This window comes from Physeter macrocephalus, chromosome 9 (assembly GCF_002837175.3).
Source record: "Physeter macrocephalus isolate SW-GA chromosome 9, ASM283717v5, whole genome shotgun sequence".
NCBI lineage: Eukaryota > Metazoa > Chordata > Mammalia > Artiodactyla > Physeteridae > Physeter > Physeter macrocephalus.
The window spans coordinates 274770-294676 of record NC_041222.1 but is presented as its reverse complement, the minus strand read 5'-3'; the positions used below and the strand labels follow the sequence as shown (position 1 = coordinate 294676).

The window sequence follows — 19907 nt, the reverse complement described above, 5'->3', positions numbered from 1 at the left end:
TGCAGGGGACACGAGTTTGTGCCCCGGTCCGGGAAGATCCCACATGCCGCGGAGCGGCTGGGCCCGTGAGCCATGGCCGCTGAGCCTGTGCGTCCGGAGCCTGTGCTCCGCAACTGGAGAGGCCGCAGCGGTGAGAGGCCTGCATACTGAAAAAAAAAAAAAAAAAAAAAAAAAAAAAAAAAAACCTGTGTACTTCTAAGAATTATTCTAGGAAATAATCAAATAGATGTGCACAAAGATATCTGAGCAAGGATATTTATAGCAATATCATTTAATAATTGCAGAAAGACTCCGAATGCTCTGAAACAGGATTATGTTAAAGTTTGGTAATCCAGGCACTGTAGTATTCTGTAGCTGTTAACATCACGTCAGCATTTTGACATAGGGATGCATTCATAAAAGGTGAGAAAGTGGTATATTTAGTGTGATAACATTTTAATTTTCTTTTATTATGGTGAAATATACAAAACATAAAATTTACCATTTTAACCACTTGTAAGTGTACAGTTCTGTGGCATTAAGTACATTCACCTTGTTGTGCAACCCTCACCACCATCCATCTCCAGAACTTTTTCATCATTCCCAAGTGAAACTCTATACCCGCTAAACAGGAACTCCCCACTGCCCCCTCCCCCGGACCCTGTAGGTCCACCATTCTACTTTCTGTCTCTATGAATCTGACTGCTGTAGGTACTTCGTATAAGTGGAATCATACAGTGTTTGTCCTTTTGTGACTGGCTTCTTTCACATAGTATAATGTCTTCAGGGTTCATCCACGTTGTAGCTTATGTCAGAATTTCCTTCCTTTTTAAGACTGATTAATATTCTGTTGCATGGATAGACCACATTCTGTTTACCCATTTGTCCATCAATAGGCACTTGGGTTGTTTCCACCTTTTTTGCCTATTGTGGATAACGTTGCTATGAACATGGGTATACAAATATCTGTTCAAGTCCCTGCTTTTAATTCTTTCATTAAAATTTTTAAAAATCCATCTATGCATTAAAAATTAACCAGAAGAATATAGATCAAAATGTAATAATTCTGGGTGACAAGACTATAGAAGATTATGTGTATGTCGTTCAGTGTTTTACAACTAATCAGACTTTCAAGCTGAAGTTACTTCTGTAGTTTAAAAAAAGAGAGATTTTTTTCCTGAGGGTGACTGTCAGGTGGGTGCCCAGGTAACGCCCATGAGGCCCCCGAGGAGTGGCTGCTCAGCCCTGTCCCCACCCCCACCCCCACCCCCATGTTTCCGCAGCGGCCATGCAGCAGATGCTGACCGAGAGCTGTAACAGCCGGCTCATCCAGATGGCCTGTGAGACTCAGAGGCAGAACCTGGTCCAGCAGGCCTGTTCCAGGTAAGGTAAGGAAGAGGCTTCCCGAGTGAGGGACTTTGGGGAGCTGGCTCAGGGCCCAGGACCGTAGGGTGAGAGCTGCCACCGGAATCTCCTGCCTTGGGCCACCCCACCCTGGGCCATGTTGTCAGGAGCAAGTTACCGCTGGTCTAAGTGACTTTTCTAGTTGGGGAGGAAGGTGATCTCCATGTCTTACTCCTCTGCCATCTTGAAGGTCTCCAATGTCCCTATTTTAAAGGTCACCATCATCCACCATTTATAAAGAGAAAGATTGTGTTTGCATTTCTGGAAGGATGTTTATCAAATTAACCGATTGGAAACAGGCTCAGTGTTAGGGATCTTTTCTTTTCCCACGTTTTCAAACTTCCCTATTACTTAGCTATTTTAGAAACCGAGCATGTATTATTATAACTGAAAAATTTCAATAAAAATAACAAAAAGGCAAGAAAAGGTAATAACCCAGAGTTGTTGAGGGCATATGGTATCAGGCTGTCCTGTGTGCTGCCAAAGGGAGTATGAATCAGCAGGCTCTTTCTGGAGGGCAGAAAGGGTAACTTGCATACATCATCCATGACCTTAAAACTGTGTACTTCTGGGCTTCCCTGGTGGCACGGTGGTTGAGGGTCCGCCTGCCGATGCAGGGGACACGAGTTTGTGCCCCGGTCCGGGAAGATCCCACATGCCGCGGAGCGGCTGGGCCCGTGAGCCATGGCCGCTGAGCCTGTGCGTCCGGAGCCTGTGCTCCGCAACTGGAGAGGCCGCAGCGGTGAGAGGCCTGCATACTGAAAAAAAAAAAAAAAAAAAAAAAAAAAAAAAAAAACCTGTGTACTTCTAAGAATTATTCTAGGAAATAATCAAATAGATGTGCACAAAGATATCTGAGCAAGGATATTTATAGCAATATCATTTAATAATTGCAGAAAGACTCCGAATGCTCTGAAACAGGATTATGTTAAAGTTTGGTAATCCAGGCACTGTAGTATTCTGTAGCTGTTAACATCACGTCAGCATTTTGACATAGGGATGCATTCATAAAAGGTGAGAAAGTGGTATATTTAGTGTGATAACATTTTAATTTTCTTTTATTATGGTGAAATATACAAAACATAAAATTTACCATTTTAACCACTTGTAAGTGTACAGTTCTGTGGCATTAAGTACATTCACCTTGTTGTGCAACCATCACCACCATCCATCTCCAGAACTTTTTCATCATTCCAAAGTGAAACTCTATACCCGCTAAACAGGAACTCCCCACTGCCCCCTCCCCCGGACCCTGTAGGTCCACCATTCTACTTTCTGTCTCTATGAATCTGACTGCTGTAGGTACTTCGTATAAGTGGAATCATACAGTGTTTGTCCTTTTGTGACTGGCTTCTTTCACATAGTATAATGTCTTCAGGGTTCATCCACGTTGTAGCTTATGTCAGAATTTCCTTCCTTTTTAAGACTGATTAATATTCTGTTGCATGGATAGACCACATTCTGTTTACCCATTTGTCCATCAATAGGCACTTGGGTTGTTTCCACCTTTTTTGCCTATTGTGGATAACGTTGCTATGAACATGGGTATACAAATATCTGTTCAAGTCCCTGCTTTTAATTCTTTCATTAAAATTTTTAAAAATCCATCTATGCATTAAAAATTAACCAGAAGAATATAGATCAAAATGTAATAATTCTGGGTGACAAGACTATAGAAGATTATGTGTATGTCGTTCAGTGTTTTACAACTAATCAGACTTTCAAGCTGAAGTTACTTCTGTAGTTTAAAAAAAGAGAGATTTTTTTCCTGAGGGTGACTGTCAGGTGGGTGCCCAGGTAACGCCCATGAGGCCCCCGAGGAGTGGCTGCTCAGCCCTGTCCCCACCCCCACCCCCACCCCCATGTTTCCGCAGCGGCCATGCAGCAGATGCTGACCGAGAGCTGTAACAGCCGGCTCATCCAGATGGCCTGTGAGACTCAGAGGCAGAACCTGGTCCAGCAGGCCTGTTCCAGGTAAGGTAAGGAAGAGGCTTCCCGAGTGAGGGACTTTGGGGAGCTGGCTCAGGGCCCAGGACCGTAGGGTGAGAGCTGCCACCGGAATCTCCTGCCTTGGGCCACCCCACCCTGGGCCATGTTGTCAGGAGCAAGTTACCGCTGGTCTAAGTGACTTTTCTAGTTGGACCCTAAGGAAACACAACTAGCCAATGACAGAGCTAGGGTTTGACCCAGGCGGTATGCTCTTGACTATGGTGTACTTATAAATCTCCAGGGGTCATGGGTGGGGTGCACTGGAGGGCGGATGGTGATGGGCTTGCCTTCATGCTGACAGCCATTTTGGTCTGGCCTTCCAAGTTCACCCCAGCACCATGGCTTTGTTGAAGGAGCTGGAGTGCCCGGCGGAGCCAGTTGAGAAAAGCTCCTTCGATGCTTAGCAGCCCCAGACAGGGACAGACCAACAGCCCTGGCAGCCCTTGTGTTTCTCCTCCCACCTGGGTGGCTCCACTGCAGGTGCCACGTCCTCCCCATCCCACCGGGCACCTGGAGCACGCCAGCCTCCCCGTGTCCCTGCAGATGCAGGGGTTCTCCCTCCTTCCTGCTGGTGTGACCTTGTTTTTAGGAGTGTGGGCACCAGAACCAGACAGACGTGGATTCACAGCCCACTTCTATAACTAACTGAAGTCTTGGGCAAGTTATTTTCCCTCCCTGAGCCTCAATTTTCTTATCAGAAAAACGGGATAAATCACAGTACCTACTCCTAGAGTTGTTGGAGGATTTAATGGGCATTAATGATCATACTGTCTGCCACATAAGGGTCCAATAAATAACAGCTACTATTATGAAACAGACAAACTTAAAACCAAGATTGTACCAAAGTAGGGACATATTAGGTTTGCAGAGTTTGGATTTTTGTGCCAAAGTCACTAGACTTGTTCTAGGGGGATGAGAGCAGGTCCACGGCCAGGGTGAGAGACACTGGGGTGGAGGGTGAGACGTTAGTGCCCGGGAAGGACAGATTTCTCTCAGCCTGAGTGGCTCACCTGGGAGGTCATGAGCTCCCTGTTGGTGGAGGTGGGTGGGCAGAGGCCAGGCAGCCACTTCAGGGGGGTGCATCGTAGGAAGGATTCCAGTGGAGGGGTGGATGACGGGGCCCAGGAGATCATCTCCCCAGCTCTGGAGACACAGAGACTCCGTCACCCTCCATCCAGCGCCATGGGATTCAGACAAAGCTCCATGTCCGCCCCCCGACCCCAAGCCCAGGATGTGGCCCCCAGCAGGTGCTCCATGAGTATTGTTGAATGAATAAATGGTTTATCTCCATCTCCTCCAAGGTGCCTGGCACATAGTAGGTGCTCAGGAAATGTTCATGAATTTGCTGTGTTTCTGGCAGCATGGCTGAAATGGATGAGCGGTTCCAGCAGATTCTGTCCTGGCAACAGATGGACCAGAACAAAGCCATTAGCCAGATCCTGCAGGAGGTGAGCCCTGGGGGCAGGGGCTCAGGAGGGGGCAGGAGGGACGCGGGGAGCCCGCAGTAGAGCGGCAGACCTCCATGTGGAGGCGCCGTCCTGGACAGTGTGCAAGAACCAAGATGCTTAGAGAGCTTAGAGAAACGTACAGACCATCAGGATGAGGGGGCAGGGAGAGGCCTCTCTGGGTGGTGGTTTCCGCTCACTGAAGTCTAAAGAAGCGCCCTCCCCAGGCAGCCGCTCCCTGTGCTGCGTGGGGCTCCATCTTGAGGACATAACGGGCAGAAGGCGGTGGTACCCACCCCGTGGAGTGAGCCCCCAGACTCCTCACTTCCAATCCCACCGCACCTCCATCTGCTCTCCCGCCAGCTTAGCGGGCGCATAGCAGGTGCTACTGAGTGGACAGGACCAGGAAGGACCCCTGTGATTTCCTCCCTCCTGTGTCCAAATTGTTCAGTCCCAGCTTTCCCCACAGGCCCTACTGGAGTCTCATTCCCCGACCCTCACATCACCTCCCTCCTTTCTTCCTCTGTGATGTTGTCCTGCCACTCCCTGACCCATCATTTCCTCTTTCCTTTCTCCCCAACTTCTATCTCTTCTTCCAAAACGCTTTGACTTAGTATTTGTGAGATTGTCTGAGGAAAGTGCTCTGTTTCTTAGAGGGGATGTCAGGCCTCGTGGTTAAGGTGAGGCTGAGAGCTGGACAGACTTGCATGCTAGTGCCAGCCGGTTCACTTCTCCAAACCTCACTTTCCTCATCTGTGAAATGGGGCAGTGAAGGTACCCTCGTCGTTGCTTCTTCCATGTGCAGCGCGGGAAGAGCCCTGAGCATGGTGTCCAGCACGTAGTAAGCACTTAATAAGTATTATTTTTAAAAATTAAACAAGTAAGCTGAAAAGTTGTCTAAGAAACAGAAAAGGCATACATTAAGGTGTCTTTGACGCAGATTTTGTTTTCCCTGCGGGCCCCCTGAGTGGCCGTGCTCTCTGTTGCAGAGCGCCATGCAGAAGGCGGCCTTCGAGGCTCTCCAGGTGAAGAAGGACCTGATGCATCGGCAGATCCGGAAGCAGGTGAGCGCAGGCTGCGGCCCCGCCCCAGACCCGCCCTGTGGGCTTTCAGAGGCGTGAGGAGGGGGCTCCAGGCCAGCCCGACAAGAGGTCTCCCCGGCACCTCCCTCCCCTCACTGAGCCTCATGGAACCTACTCAGGGTGTCAGGAGGTTCCTGGGGCAGCACTGTGCATGCCAGCAGGTGGGACCTGTGCCTGCTGCTTCTCGTGATGCCCAGGTCTGAGGGACAGGAGGCCTCGACTGCTTGGCAGCCGCAGGCAGAACTCCTCAGCCGGCTCAGACCCCAGTGTCCCCGTCGGCCCAGATTGAGGAGCTGGGACAGGCTGACCCCCACCTGAGCGAGCAGGCAGGGCCTGGTGTCGGCTGAGGAGTGACCTGGGCCTAGAGGGGAGGGGGTGTGCTCTTGTCCGGGCTCCGCTGCTGACCTGCGGGCAGCCTTGGGCGAACCCCACGCTGGGCCTCTTGGCCACCCCCATCCAGCAGGGCTGTGTCTGGCTCGCTGGGCTCCCTGAGCGCGTGGCCTGGGTGGCGGCAGACAGAGCGAGCTTTCAGGCTACGGGACGCGCATCACCTCGTATTCAGCACACTTTGAATTTCACATTTTGCATGGTTGTTTTTTTCTTTTTATTCTTTTTTGCCAAAACCAACTTACCTTTTTATTTCCCCCTTTAATTTCAATCCCACATTGCCAGACATGAATCTCATTCCTCTGACCAGGGGTTGGTGGGGTCATAGGAACATAGGGACAAAGGTCATAGGCACAGGGTAGAGAAGTCACTGGCCATGGGGTCTGACCCCGAGGGCTAAAAGCCCCCAGTCACACCCTGAAGGTATGTAGTGACTCCCAGACATTCTCACTATGGGTGGTTTTGACCCACCAGGCCAGCTCTTCCCCTTCAGACAAGCAGGGACATCCCAAGGGAAGGGCACACTCACTTACCCGCTGTGTGTCCTTGGGCAAGTTACTTAACCTCTCTGAGCCTCGGTTTCCTTGTCTGTAAAATGGCGGCAATTATACCTCCTAATAGGTATTGATGAAATGATGCGAATGAATTGCACAGCACAGTCCTAGCATGTGGAATCTCAATAAATATCAGCTACTACTATTACTGTTATTATTATTCAGTCCCTTCCACTGCCCTCTGCACTCCTCTGTGACAGCTGTTTAGAGGAAGCAAGAGAATTGGACTGGTAAGAGGCTCGGTGAGAATTCCGTGTCTGTTCTTCACTCTGGTCCTCACCTTGAAGGAAAGCCCCTTCATTCCACATGCCTTGATCAGCACCCATTCTGGGCTGGCCCTGTGCCTGGCTTTTGATCAGCAGTACTGTCCAGGACAAGAGTGTCCACACCACAAAGCATTCAGGGCCACGAAATAACAAATTCTTTTTAAACCCCCGCTGATGAGGTTCCCAAGGTACACAGGTCCCCTTCATTGCAGAGCACCCCCAGAAAGGATTCTTAGATCCACTTGGCCATCCAAGAGCAGCGGCACAGGATTAAACCGTGGTTAATGTGAATTAAAAAAACCCCTGTCTCGTCTTCTGTTTAGATTAAGTTAATAGAAACTGAGTTATTGCAGCTGACACAGCTGGAGTTAAAGAGGAAATCCCTGGACACAGAGGCACTACAGGTATGTAGGGCTCCCTAGCCTGCCCTGTCCCCCACCCCACCCCCAACTAATGCCCCCACCACCTCTCAGCTGCTCTCCAGCAGACAAAGCAGTGATGCTGGAGGATGCCCTGGCCCCAGAAGGCTCGTGGGAGCCCAGTTTGGGGGCCGAGCCCAGCGCAGGCCAAGGTTAGGGCTGGGATCAGCCCATTGCTAGGCAGGAGGGTCAGAGGAAGGAGGGTTTCATTGCCAAGGCTCACCCAGGCTGCATCTCCATCTCCGTGTTTTCTTTGTTTTGGAGCTGGGTTGCTACTGAGCTCCCTGTCTAAGTCATGCTTCTGGGGCGCTGGTTCTCACGGCTGACATCCTCTGGGGAAGGAGCTTTCTTGGTGTCCCAAGGATGTCTGAGGAGAGGGCCCAGCTGTGGCTCTGTGAACTCCAGCCTGGGTGTCCTGCTCACACAGATGTGGAGGCCGCAGGGACTAGCAGACAGCGTTCTGGACTGCAAATGTGGGACCCGGGTTGTCCCCACACAGTCTTGGTGTGTGACCTGGGTGGGGAGGCGGGGAGGGGCAGCGCTTTCCCTTCTCTGTACCTTAGTCTCCCCAGCTGTACGCAGAAGGGTTGGATCAGTGACGTGTGAGGACATATGACCCGTGTACCAGGCTTTTGAGCAGAGCCTTCTGTCTGTCCCCGTCCCTGTGTCCTCAGTGGAGCAGTCTTCATTTGTCTCAGGGCTTCTCAATGCAGGAGAAGAACGCTGGGGTCTGGAATCCCACGGGTCTGTCACCGTATGACTTCAGGCGGGTCACTTCCCCTCCCTGGGCCTCCATGTCTCCCCTGCAGAAAAGGAAAATAGTCTTCCAGGCCCAGCCTGTGTCTCGGGGCCATCAGAGAGAAGCAGGCTAGCAAATGGAAAGGCCTCAGCCTTTCGGGGGTTGGTGTAGCTCTGAAAGAAGATGCAACCACCGTGCTTGGTGGGTGCCTATGCATCCTGCCCGTTAGAGCTGTGGGGCTCCTGTTTTCGGGGTCTCCATGGGGTTTCCAAGAGGAGGAGAAGAGTGGAACGCAGACACAAATGGGGCTTTCTCGGGTTTGCACATCACTCCGTCTGTGTAGAGCCTTCCTGGCTGGCATGGGTCACTCACCCACCCTCCCTCCCGCTGTTTGCTTCTGCCCACGTGCTCCGTAGTCAGTGAGACTGAAGTCAGGTACCTGCTGCTTGTCATTTCCTTTGTTTGATGTTTCTTACCACTGCACTGTCTTCGGTTACTAGATCCCATGCTTGGCCTTACCCCCTGGGGAAGGGAGGTACAGGCTGGTGAGAAGGTGGGGAGGGGATGCTTGAGCAGAAAGGCCCCTCTGCTCTGTTCCCCAGCTCTCAGGCTGAGATCAGGGACAGAGCCTTGAATGGAGTCGGACCCACTGTGGCCCCTGGCTGCCAGCTGAGAACTGAGTGAGGGGGATCCTGCTGCCGCGCTGCGGGCACTTCTTGGGCCGGGGTACTGCGAGTTTCCCAGCACTGGGCGTGGTCTTGTGTTGCAGGAGATGATCTCAGAGCAGCGCTGGGTCCTGAGCTCCCTGCTTCAGCAGCTGCTCAAAGAGAAGACACAGCGAGAGGAGGAGCTCCGGGAGATCCTGGTGCGTCTGGCTTCCGCGCCCAGAGTCGCTCATGGGTTTGCTTTCCCTAAATGCTCTTGCCGTCCTTAGAAACACTTTCATTAGTCTAGTAATAGTTGTTCATCAAAGAAAAAATGGAAAGTACAAAGGAAAAGAATCTCACTTCTGAGAGTTGTCTATTGCTAATATCTTGAGGTATGTTTTCCAAACATCGGGATGCATGTTTATCGTGACGCGTGTACGTGCCTGTAACACAGAACTGCGCACCCCTTTCCAACCAGCTCGTTTGCACCTCTCTTTCGTGTCCTCTGCGTTCCTTCCATGGCTGCATCGAGATGGGCCCTCGTTTGGCCTATTGTCAAGCATGCTTCCCGTTTTTTACTTTTAATAAGCAAGGCTGTCTCGGCAGCGAAGTATTTGAGAACAGCCATGGGTATTTATTTGCTCAGGACAGATGCCCAGGAGAGTACTTGGCGTGTCCAGGGCAGACCATTTAGTCAGCCTTCGATAGGAGTTGCCCAACTGCCCCCTGGACCCAAATGGGTTTGACTCTGGCACATCATCAGGGTGGCAGAGCCCCATTTAGGGTGGCAGGTCAGGGTCACTTCCTCCAGAGCCCACGTGCACCCGAGTGGTCAGGACCGTCTTTCCTGTGGCGTTGTTACCGCCCCAGACGTCCTCTGAGCTCCGCCGTGGGCCAGGCCCTGTGCCGGGGATGGAAAGGAGCGAGACCAGTTTCTTCCCGAGCCCCGCACGAGCCCAGATGGCGTGTTTGTGCCGGTCAGAAGCTGCCCGTTCCTCACGGTGCCTCACCGCCATCACCTTCAAATTGCCTCAATGTGTGACCCGCGCCCTGAGTGCTGTGCAGGGGCAGCCATGCCGTGGCCGTGTGCTCCCGCCCTCAAGGGGCCTCGGGGACTCGCTGTCCACCTCGTCAGAACATGACCCTCAGGGTCATGGGCTCCCAAAGAGAGCTGTGCCCACAGCCCAGAGAGGGCCAGGCTGGAAAAGGGGAGCCAGCTCGGCAAGTACAGGAGGGACCACTAGGGGGCGCTGGGGAGATGCCTGCAGTGTAATCCTGCCGCCCACGTCACATCGACCCCCAGCCCGCGGCTGCAGTCCTGGGTGGGTGGCTTGGTGGTTGAGAGCACAGGCTCCGGGCAAGACAGACCTGGGTCTGAATCCTGGCCACGACACGGGCAGCTCTTTGACCTTGGGCTGGCTGGTAATCACTCTGAACTAATCACTCAGTTTCTTCACCTGTGAAGTAGAAACTACTTCACAGAATTGTGAGGATTTAAGTACAAGGGCATCTCCCAGTGCACAGCACGGTCTGGCACGCAGCGCCCTGACGTTGCTGCTGCTGCCGTTAGTATCGTGTGTTCACTGCTGTGTCCTCAGCGCCCAGAACAACACTCAGGAATGTTTGAGTGATGGAATGGAGGAATCGGTTTGAATAGCATGTTTATAATTCTCCGGCTTTGTCAGGTGTAAGCCCCCTCCGGAAGCTGAAGGTGTCCTTAGAATCTTATTTCTCTCCCTGCCTGGCACCCAGAGGACACGCCAAGGCTTCTTGGGGGAAGGAGACAGGGGCCTAGTGCTTTGCTCTTCCCATAAGCAGATGAGAAGGTGTCCCCCTCCAAGTCATGATGCCCGGGGAAGGGGGGGCGGGCACCAGCCCAGGTTCCGGTGCCCCCACCAGGTATGCTGTATGTAAGATCGTTCTCAGCAGTAAAGTGGGGTTAGTGATGCTTCCTGCCTTTCCGGGCCCTGCGGTTTAAAGGGTGAGGCAACAGTGGGTAGGCAAGTTCTTTGTAAAATACCAAGTCATCCGCGTGCTCAGAGGAGCAGAGTTCACAGGTGTCACTGTCATTATTGTTTCTATTCACTGACTTGTAACTAACAGTGTCTGCTTCCTTCTTTTCTTGGCAGACGGAGTTAGAAGCCAAAAGCGAAACTAAGCAGGAGAATTACTGGCTGATTCAGTATCAGCGGCTCTTGAACCAGAAACCCTTGTCCTTGAAGCTGCAGGTGAGGACTGCTGGCGCCCACCCTGCAGGAGCCTCTGGCCTCAGCAATGCCCGGCTTCCTGACCTGTCCAGTTTAATTCCATTCATATTTCTGGTGACTAAGTGCACCAGGTCCTGTGCTCGGCCAGGCAGGGACAGAAAGGAGAGGGAGGAGCGTTGGTTCTGGTGACTGAAAGATGGTCACTGCTGGGCGGAGCAGAGACCCGCAGCCCGCTGTGCGCTCACCAGCGCAGGGGCTGCGGATGGGACAGATGTGGTCCCCCTCTCCCCCACACATGCACACACACACCTTTTTTTTTTTTTTTTTTTTTTTAATAAAAATGGAGTCTTTCTTGGGAATTCCCTGGTGGTCCAGTGGTTAAGACTCTGCACTTCCACTGCAGCAGGCACAGGTTCGATCCCTGGTCGGGGAACTAAGATCCCACAAGCTACGTGGCACGACCATAAAAAAAAACAAGAGTCCTTCTATAAGGCCATTTTGACAACTTCCTTTTTCCCCTCAACAATAGTGATGGGCTGTTCTCCAGGCCCGTGTGCGTAGATCTCCTCGTTTCAGACAACTGCAGAGCATTTAGGATCTGGATGAGCCCTCATTTGTTTAAAAGTTCCCTCTTGATGGGTACTTAAGTTGCTTACACTGTCAAGTTTACAGAGTGGCAGTGAACTAACTTCCTCGTGCATCTGTCTCTATGCCCTTACATATCCTTTTTTTCCATGAATCATCTTGGCTATTAAAGAATCATGAACTCTCTTTTTTTTTTGCGGTACGCGGGCCTCTCACTGTTGTGGCCTCTCCCGTTGCGGAGCACAGGCTCCAGACGCGCAGGCTCAGCGGCCATGGCTCACGGGCCCGGCCGCTCCGCGGCATGCGGGATCTTCCCGGACCGGGGCACGAACCCGCGTCCCCTGCATCGGCAGGCGGACTCTCAACCACTGCGCCACCAGGGAAGCCACATATCCATTTTTGTAGGAAAAGTTCCAAGAATATGTTTTACATATGTTGTATGTATTTGAACTCTTTGTTTGCTGTTATGAGTAAGTAATGGCTTGTTTTTTTCCCCATCCGTGGTGCGCTTGGCTTCTCCCTTGGGTCTGGCCTGTAGGAAGAAGGCCTGGAGCGCCAGCTGGTGGCCCTCCTGGTGGAGCTGTCGGCCGAGCACTACCTTCCCATCTTCGCCCACCACCGCATCTCGCTGGACATGCTGAGCCAGATGGGCCCTGGGGACCTGGCCAAGGTGGGCAGCAGCTGCCCCTCGGGGGAGGTGAGGGCGGCGGGCAGGTCCCTGGCCCGACCCAGCCAAGGGGCCACTTGCTCTTCACGCAGTTCTTGGTGAGGCCTGCGTCATCAGCTGTCACAGGGCCACCTTGCTCCCAGAAGGCCAGAACATGTGCCCCATCTGCCCCCAGCCATGTGGCTACAAAAGCCAGGGCTGTGGGTGCTGCTGACCCCAGATTGTTGCCCCCCTGCCCCCCCTCCCCGTTCAGATTGGAGCTTCGCCTCGTAGGGCTGGACAGCCAGGACCTTGGAGCTCATCTGGAGCAGCCCCCTCCCCACCCCATGGGTTTACAGTTATCACAGCAGCAGCACTGCCCGATCCTGATCAACATGCTGCACTAATTCATTTACCCTTCAAAAGAGACAAATACCGCTGCAGTGCTAGGCGCTGTTCTAAGCATGTTTTACATACGAATTCATTGAATCTCCCCAGCAACCTGGGCAGGCACGTGCTGACCTTGTCCTCATTTTTCGGATGAGGAGGCTGAGACACGGCAAGGTAGCAGTTTGCCCGAGGTCACACAGCAGAGCCAGGACTCCAGCCCAGGCGGCTGGCCTGGTGCCGGGGTCCATGCTGTTGACCACTGTGCTGTACTGCCCGGCCCGCAGCAGACGCAGACACTGGGGCTCCGTGTCGCCCACGCTCAGGAGCACTCTCTCTGGAGGCTGAGGGACTGTGTGATTCTGGCCCGGCCACTTCTCAGCAGCTCAGCCTCGGTGTGAACCACCCGACCGTGCGAACTGTGACAGGGTCCTGACTTCCTGGTCGTCACGGGGGTGACGGGAGGTCATGCGGGTGAAGCTGTCAGCACAGCCCCTGCGCAGGCTTCAAACTGTAGCTGTTACTAGTGTTGGTTTTCCTCTGGGCCTCGGTGTCTCCCTCTGCTGTACGGATTGTAGGGCCCTCGTAGGCCTCCACGTTTCCAGCTGAGGGTGCTAGAAGCCAGGGAGGAGGTGGTGGCTCTGACCGTGCTGCATAGCAGGTCCCTGGCCCAGCCCAGGCCATGACCTGCCCTCCTTGGTCCGAGCAGGTGGGTGTCTCGGAAGCCGGCCTGCGGCACCAGATCCTGCGCAGAGCCCAGGAGCTGCTGGACGCGACCGGGGCCCGGCCAGGTACTGATGCTGAGCCCTCTCCTGAGCAGGGAGGGCCGCGGTTGGAGGCGTCACCTGTTTACAGTTCAGGACGAGTCCTAAGGGCCACTGCTAACCCTGGCTAGTCCTTAAGCTTCCCTCCTAAAGGAACAATTTATAAATGGGAAAAGCAGGCTCCAAAAATGGAAAAAAAGAACTTTTCCTACAGCAGTTTCGGGACCCTTCTGGCTTCCCTACACCCACCCTACAGACGTCGGGAACCACACACTCAGGATCCCTGGAGTAGAGGGAGAAATCAGCCGGACCCAGTGCCCACCCCATGCCCAGCACTGCGCCCCAGGGCAGGCCTGTGGTTTGGACGTAGAAAGGTGTTTGTGATGGTTGTGAAGGAGGTGCCCTGCCCTCATCCGGAGGCCCGGAAGAGGGCAGGTGCTGTGGCTGACCCAGGGGAAGGCGCGGGAGTCGGGTCTCCTGTGTGCCGAGCAGGACGGCTATCAGGCATTTGATGACCACCGTGTCAGGGCACCTTTGCTGCGGCCCCGTGAGGTGGGCACCATTGTTGCCCGCATCTGAGGGATGAGGAAACTGAGGCAGAGACAGGTTAACCCTAACCCTAACCCTAACCCTTAGGGCTTCTTCCTGATTGTGGCCACCCTGCAGGGAGGGGCTGGGCTGGAAGGCTCCTGAGCTCCAGGGGGCGGGAGAGCCTCAGGAGTTCTCCCAACAGTTCTTTCTGATCCCAGGACTCAATATGTGTTCTATTAAATATAGACGCGCCCCCTTACAGTGATGGTTTGCGGGGACACCATGGTACCCCTAGAGGGTCTAGAGTGGTTGTGATAGGCTTTTTAAAAAAAAAAAAAAAACTTCAGGTTTTTTACAATTATAAAAAATACTGCTTGTAATTTAACCCGTAGAATAAATGAAAAACATGAACTGAGGGGATGGGGATCAGGGATGGAGAGAGACTGGGGGATGTCGCTGGTGCACGTGGTGTGATGAGAGAGACCGATTCTGATGTCCTCCTTCACGGCGGTTGGGACCCAGGCAGGGGATGCTGGATCCAGGGCAGAGCAGTGGACATGCTGGGGGCTCTGCCGGGGGACAGGGGGGGCGGCCTTGAGAGCTGCTCACTCCTCTCCCTGCTCCTCTGGGTCACCTGTGCCTGGGCCCGTGGGTGGAGAATCTGCGAGCGAGGTCCGGTCCTACCCAGGGCTCCTGCGGGGCAGCTCTACCACCAGATGGCCCTGTGGCCTCGGGCAAGTGGCTTCCCCCTCTGAGCCTCCGATTTCTCATCTCTGACAGTGATGAGCCCTACTTGCAGGGTGGCTGTGAAGGATTCAGGGTGTGTTAGGGGTAAGAGGCCCCAATTAACCAGCACCCCAGCTGTCCCATTTTACAGGAGGGGGAATGGGGCTCAGCAAAGAGAAATAAGAGGGTGTGTAGGAAGGTGGGATCCTGGTCAGAGCCCGTCCGGCTCCAGCTCACTGTTCACGTGGGGCAGGCAGGGCCAGGGGAGGCCCTAGGGATCGGGGTCAGGTGGGCGTGACCCTGCCTCAGCCTCTCTGTCCCCACAGAGCTGCTGAAACCACCACAGGGCGAGGTCCTCCCCACGGCCCCTGAGGAGCTTCCCGAGGCAGTGAGACCATCAGCACCCCGCGCGGAGCTGGAGGCCCAGACCTCAGAGTGTGTTGTGTGCCTGGAACGGGAGGTAAGTCTGGGGCAACGGGCCCAACCCCCCGCCCGCCTGCCTGCCTGCCTGCCTGCCTAGCGCCTGCCGTCCGGAGCCTCCCGGGCAAAAAACAGGAAATTAAAATGACCCATGATCCCATGACCCAAACATGAGTAACGCTAACATCATTTTCTGGGCCTTTTTTCTTTTTTTTCAAAAGAGTTTTTTCTCCCACTTAGGAAGTTTCCCTTCGTGTATGTATTAAGTCATTAAATATCAACAACACAATTTTCTCTGAAGAGACTTTAAAACCTGTTTTAAAAACTGTAACAAAATTGATGCCTATTATAAAAATTCAGCAATGTAGCACGTAAAATTACCCCCCCTCCCCCCAGAGTGTGATCCTACTTAGAAAAGGCCGCCACGCTAGCAGTTTGATTACCCTGTGGTTTTTGCTGGGCTCGGGGAATGCGGTGATCCAGGGGGCCTTGGTGGTTATAAATTTAACCAAACCCCTGCTCTGGGCCCCGGAGGTGGCTTCCTAGCTCTTGTTACTACAAACAGTGCTATACTGAACAGCCTTGAACAGAATTTGGAGCACATCCTTGGTTATTTCCTTACGATAACTTACTAAAAAGAGGAAATGCTAAAGCAAAGAATAGACACACTTCCATGGCTTTTAATCCATAATGCTGGGGTGGTTTTGAGACCGAGGGTCCGGACAAAGTGCACAGAAAAACCAAAAATTGGGAACGACATGCACATCCAACAGCCGGGCGGGTGAGATGGGGTGGGGCTGTAAAACGTGCATGGCTGTTACAGAGGGGCAGAGAGTGACCAAGAAGGGCGGTGGCACGTGCTCCTGTGCTGATTGGAGCATGACGACCGCGCTGTCAGATCTTTAGGGGCCAAGGCCTCACTTGCCCCGTCCCCGGGGAACCAGGCCGGGCTGGGGCCCAGACGCTCCCGCGCTCTCTCCTCAGGCCCAGATGATCTTCCTCAACTGCGGCCACGTCTGCTGCTGCCAGCAGTGCTGCCAGCCCCTGCGCACTTGTCCGCTGTGCCGCCAGGACATCGCCCAGCGCCTCCGCCTCTACCACAGCCGCTGAGCGCCGGCCGCCAGCCCGGGCCTGACGCCTCCAGCCCCACCTCTGCCACCTGCGGGCCCAGGGCTCCAGCTCCCGCTCTGTTCTCCATGGACTAGTACAGGCCCTCTGTCCTGGCCCCGGCGGGGACAGGAGTGTTCCTGACCAAGGACAGAGCCAGCGTGAATACTGTGGAGGAGGAGAGAGGACCCCTTGCCGCACGAGGACAGGGTCTGGGGTGTGGGGTGGCAGCGCGCCTGCATCTGAGCACAGGCCTGAGTGTCCCAGCTGCCTCTGGCAGTCACGGCCCCCCCAGGAGCCTCATCAGGGGAGCCCGGGCAGTGCTGTCCCACTGGGCAGGGTGGTGGGAGTGAAGTAGGGCCCTGGCCGAGGGGAGAGGTGGGGAGGCCACCGTGGCCTGTCCTCGGACTGACTGGCCAGAACGTGTTCAGGGCGGGCCCGGTGCCTCAGCGACGTCGGCCCCTCCTCGCCTCCCTCTCTGCTCTCCAGATCTGCACCTCCTCGCCCCACGCAGCTCCAGGGCAGGCACTGAGCTTTGCAGACCCGAAGCGGGAACGTCAATAAACCCATCTCCAGCCTGCTCCCGCCGAGTCATCACTGGGTCCTGATGGAGCCCGGGGAGGGGGAGGGGGAGGGGGGGTCGCAGCTGAGTCAGAAGGGAAGGTGGGGAGGTGCGGTGTTCCCAAAGGTGAAGTTATCCAAACCTCCCTCGTTGCAGGTGGAGAGACCAGGGCTCTAAGAGAAGGGCTCAAAGTCTGCGGAGCTTGTGGTGCCGTGCGGGACGTGCTATGTGCTCTGTTATCGTTACCCCAGACCAGGGGGCTGGGTGTCCCGGGCCCTGCAACAGGAACGTGGTGGCACTGGCTCTGGAGCCTAGAAGCATCTTGACCCCTGAACCCGTGCAGCCACGCAGGTTGTTCGTTGCACAATTCCAGAAGGAGCCGTGCTCTTGGTATTCACTGTAGAGCTGTACCTTTATCGTGCATTTTCTGGCAGATAGTTTTGAGCCAGGGGCAGCTTCTTTGGGCTAGAGGCAGGCCTGCTCGGGGCGCCTGGGCTCTGCCTCCAGCTAACTCTGACCCTGGCCAGCCTTCCACGCCCTAGTTCCCCATCTGTTCAGCAAGGGACACGATGGAGCCCTGACATAGGCCGGCGGCCACCAGGGAGCACTGAATGCTCATCGCAGGCACAGCGTAAGAGCCGGCGGTATGCAGGAGACAGGCCCTCACTCTCCCTGCCTTGTTGTGACTGAAACAGGACGGATGAAGGGCCCATGTGGTGTGAGTCCTGCTTTCCAGGTACCCGGGGGCCCTCTGATGGTTCCCCTCCCCACACACCCTCCTGGGGTCTGCTTAGCTGAGAGGGGAGACTGAGGCCTGAGGTGGGCAGGGCCACCTCGCAGAGCAGTGTTTGGCGGGTCTCCTTGAACCCTCAAGAGGCCCCCCCTTTTATAGACGAGGAGCCTGAGGCTGAGTTCAGTGACTTGCCAAGGTGAACAGCAAGACTGCAGCCGAGCCCCTGCTTTCTCACCTCAGCCCTTGTTAACAAGCCTTCAGCCACTGGCCACCGTCCCCCAAGGTGATGGGGGTCCCATAGCCTCAGCCCAGGTTCCCCGCCTTCCTGGACCTCAGTTTACACATATCGGTGAAACGTGACAACGGTGCCCGCCCCCTGAAGCTGCCGTGAGGCTCCTAGTCTTGCACGTAACGTGCACGGCCCACGGTAAGTGCTCAGAAATACTAGCTGTGTGAGCAGGAGTCTTGAAAACACTGGCATCACTGTTTGGATCTCGTGGGAGCCTCGGGCCCACCCGCTATGGGCACCCCAGGGCCACGTGGCCATAAAGTAGCTCCCCTCTTGCCCTCACCATTGCCCGAGACCGCCAGAGGTGCACCCTGCATGGATCTGGCTGAGGAAGCCGTCTGAGCTGCCAGCAGGCTAGTCACCTACCTGCTGTGTCCCTTCTCTCCAAGCCTCAGTTTTCTCCTCTGTAAAATGGGATAATAGGAGAACTCTGGCCATGCACCTGTAAGCACTCGGTCAAGCGACCATCCCAGAAAGTCGAGGTGCACAGATGCTCCTAGTCAGGCTCCAGCCCAGGTCTCCCCCTGCTGGCACCACACGTGGGCCACTGGCTTTAAATAAAGCATTTATTGATTAGTAGAAGCTTAAACAGTTTGCATAATATTTTCAATACAAGATTTGAGAAGGATGATTGGAAAACCACAAAAGAAGGCACCAGAGGAGAGCATCTTCAGACGGAACGTGTTGGTAAAAGAGGTTAGTGAGGCATTGAGTTTAGGGCTTGGGGGGCTGGAGGGGGCTGGGCCCTGAGCACCAGCCAGTGCCGCACATCCTGTGGGGCCCAGGGCCCCGTCCAGGAAGGAGATCGAGGGGATGGAGGGTGCAGGGCTGGGATGGGGTTGAGGACCCTGAAGGACTCGGTTTCTGCCCTGCCCACCCTCCCCTCAAAGCAGCGGGGGAGGGGGGTCTGGGAAGGCCAGGAGGTCCCAGCCCCTGGGGATGGTCTCGGCTTGACCCTCACCCCAGGAAGGGGGATGGCTGGGCCCTACATGACTCATGAGGACATTTCAAGAGTCCTGGAGTTTTCAGGGTGGGGTGACTGGAAACTCGGAGCAGCAGGGGCCGAGCCCCAGCCTGACCCAAAAGCCCAGTGGTGCCCTGGGGCGCCTCGGCCCATCCCCCGGCCCCTCCCGAGCCCCGCAGCCCCCCGGGAGGACAGCCGTACCTTGGAAGTGGCCTGCAGAGTCCACACCCACCCAGCCCTGCCACTGAGCAACGTGCCACCACCCCCCACCCACCCCCAGCCCAGCACAGGGGGCCAGAGGGACTCCGGAGACCGGACCCCAGCAAGTGGACGGGGGGCAACGGCCCACTTCCAGCAACCCTCCATTGCCACCGCGCCCACCCTCCCAGCAGTACCTCTGCAGAGGTCATGCCCTCCTTCCCTCAAGACAGCTGGTCCTCGCCCCAGACCAGCCCCTTCCAGGCCTTTCTTGTTCTCTCCTCAGGCCCACGGCCCCACCCGCCTCCGGAGGCAGCCCTCCCCCAGCCTGAAGGCCCCCTCCTTGCGCATCCCCTCACCCGGGGCGGGACAGCAAGGCCAGTATCCACTCCAAGACTGGCCTCTGGGGCCCAGCCGGGAGGAGGGAGGAGCAGGGCCGAGACGGGCCTCAGCGCTCCGTCTTCCTGGCTCCAGCGAGCCCCTTGCTGAGAGGAGAGAGGATCCATGGGCTCTGTGTCACAGCAGATGCTACTCTTACCGCCCTCTTCCCAAGGACGGCAAGATCCACGAGGGAAACGGGCCACGGAGGCAGGGCAGGGAGGGGAGGACTCGGGGACCCAGGGCCGCCGCGTGCTCCCAGCCCCTCCGCTGTGCTCTGCCCCCAGCAGGAGGAGGAAAGCCGAGATCATCCCACAGAAAACAGACCGACCAAGTGTGACCGAACCCAGTAAAGTGACTCAGGTGGGCCCGTCCCTGCCCAGCCCCAGAGGTGCCACACCAGCCCGGCCCCATCCCCACCCCCACCCGGAAGGCACAGATCCAGCGCTCCCCACCCAGAGCCGAGCCTTCCAGTGCCTCGGAGGGAGTGGCCCGAGTG

At 55.2% G+C, this 19907-nt stretch overlaps 2 protein-coding genes across 3 annotated transcripts in view; both read left to right on the top strand.

Moving 5' to 3' along the window:
* Positions 1–18565, top strand: part of LRSAM1 (leucine rich repeat and sterile alpha motif containing 1) — a 51025-nt gene extending 32460 nt beyond the window's left edge. Inside the window, exons 18-27 of the mRNA XM_007101768.4 lie at positions 4733–4820; positions 5807–5881; positions 7430–7510; positions 9034–9129; positions 11041–11139; positions 12242–12373; positions 13446–13527; positions 15084–15217; positions 16162–18006; positions 18485–18565. Coding sequence (XP_007101830.2) covers positions 4733–4820; positions 5807–5881; positions 7430–7510; positions 9034–9129; positions 11041–11139; positions 12242–12373; positions 13446–13527; positions 15084–15217; positions 16162–16287 — 913 coding nt within the window. The 3' untranslated portion in view covers positions 16288–18006; positions 18485–18565. The remainder of the gene's footprint in view (positions 1–4732; positions 4821–5806; positions 5882–7429; positions 7511–9033; positions 9130–11040; positions 11140–12241; positions 12374–13445; positions 13528–15083; positions 15218–16161; positions 18007–18484) is intronic.
* On the top strand, positions 18491–19798 carry LOC129392393 (translation initiation factor IF-2-like). Of its 2 annotated transcripts, none has more exons than XM_055086962.1 (2): positions 18491–18564; positions 19317–19748. In XM_055086962.1, the coding sequence occupies exons 1-2, from the start codon at positions 18496–18498 to the stop codon at positions 19746–19748; spliced, it is 501 nt and encodes a 166-aa protein (XP_054942937.1). In that variant the 5' UTR covers positions 18491–18495. The 2 variants fall into 2 exon arrangements, with proteins under 2 accessions (XP_054942937.1, XP_054942936.1); XM_055086961.1 differs by lacking the exon at positions 18491–18564 and having other exon boundaries at positions 18702–19407; positions 19699–19798.
* Positions 19799–19907: the final 109 nt, after the last annotated feature.

What these genes read in the sequence shown, in the direction of transcription:
- LOC129392393 (XM_055086961.1), top strand. Translation starts at nt 18,702, where the DNA reads ATGGGGTTGAGGACCCTGAAGGACTCGGTTTCTGCCCTGCCCACCCTC. An exon ending in ACCCGGGGCGGGACAGCAAG is followed by an intron (nt 19,408 to 19,698) that starts GCCAGTATCCAC and finishes TGCCCCCAGCAG; the next exon opens with GAGGAGGAAAGCCGAGATCA.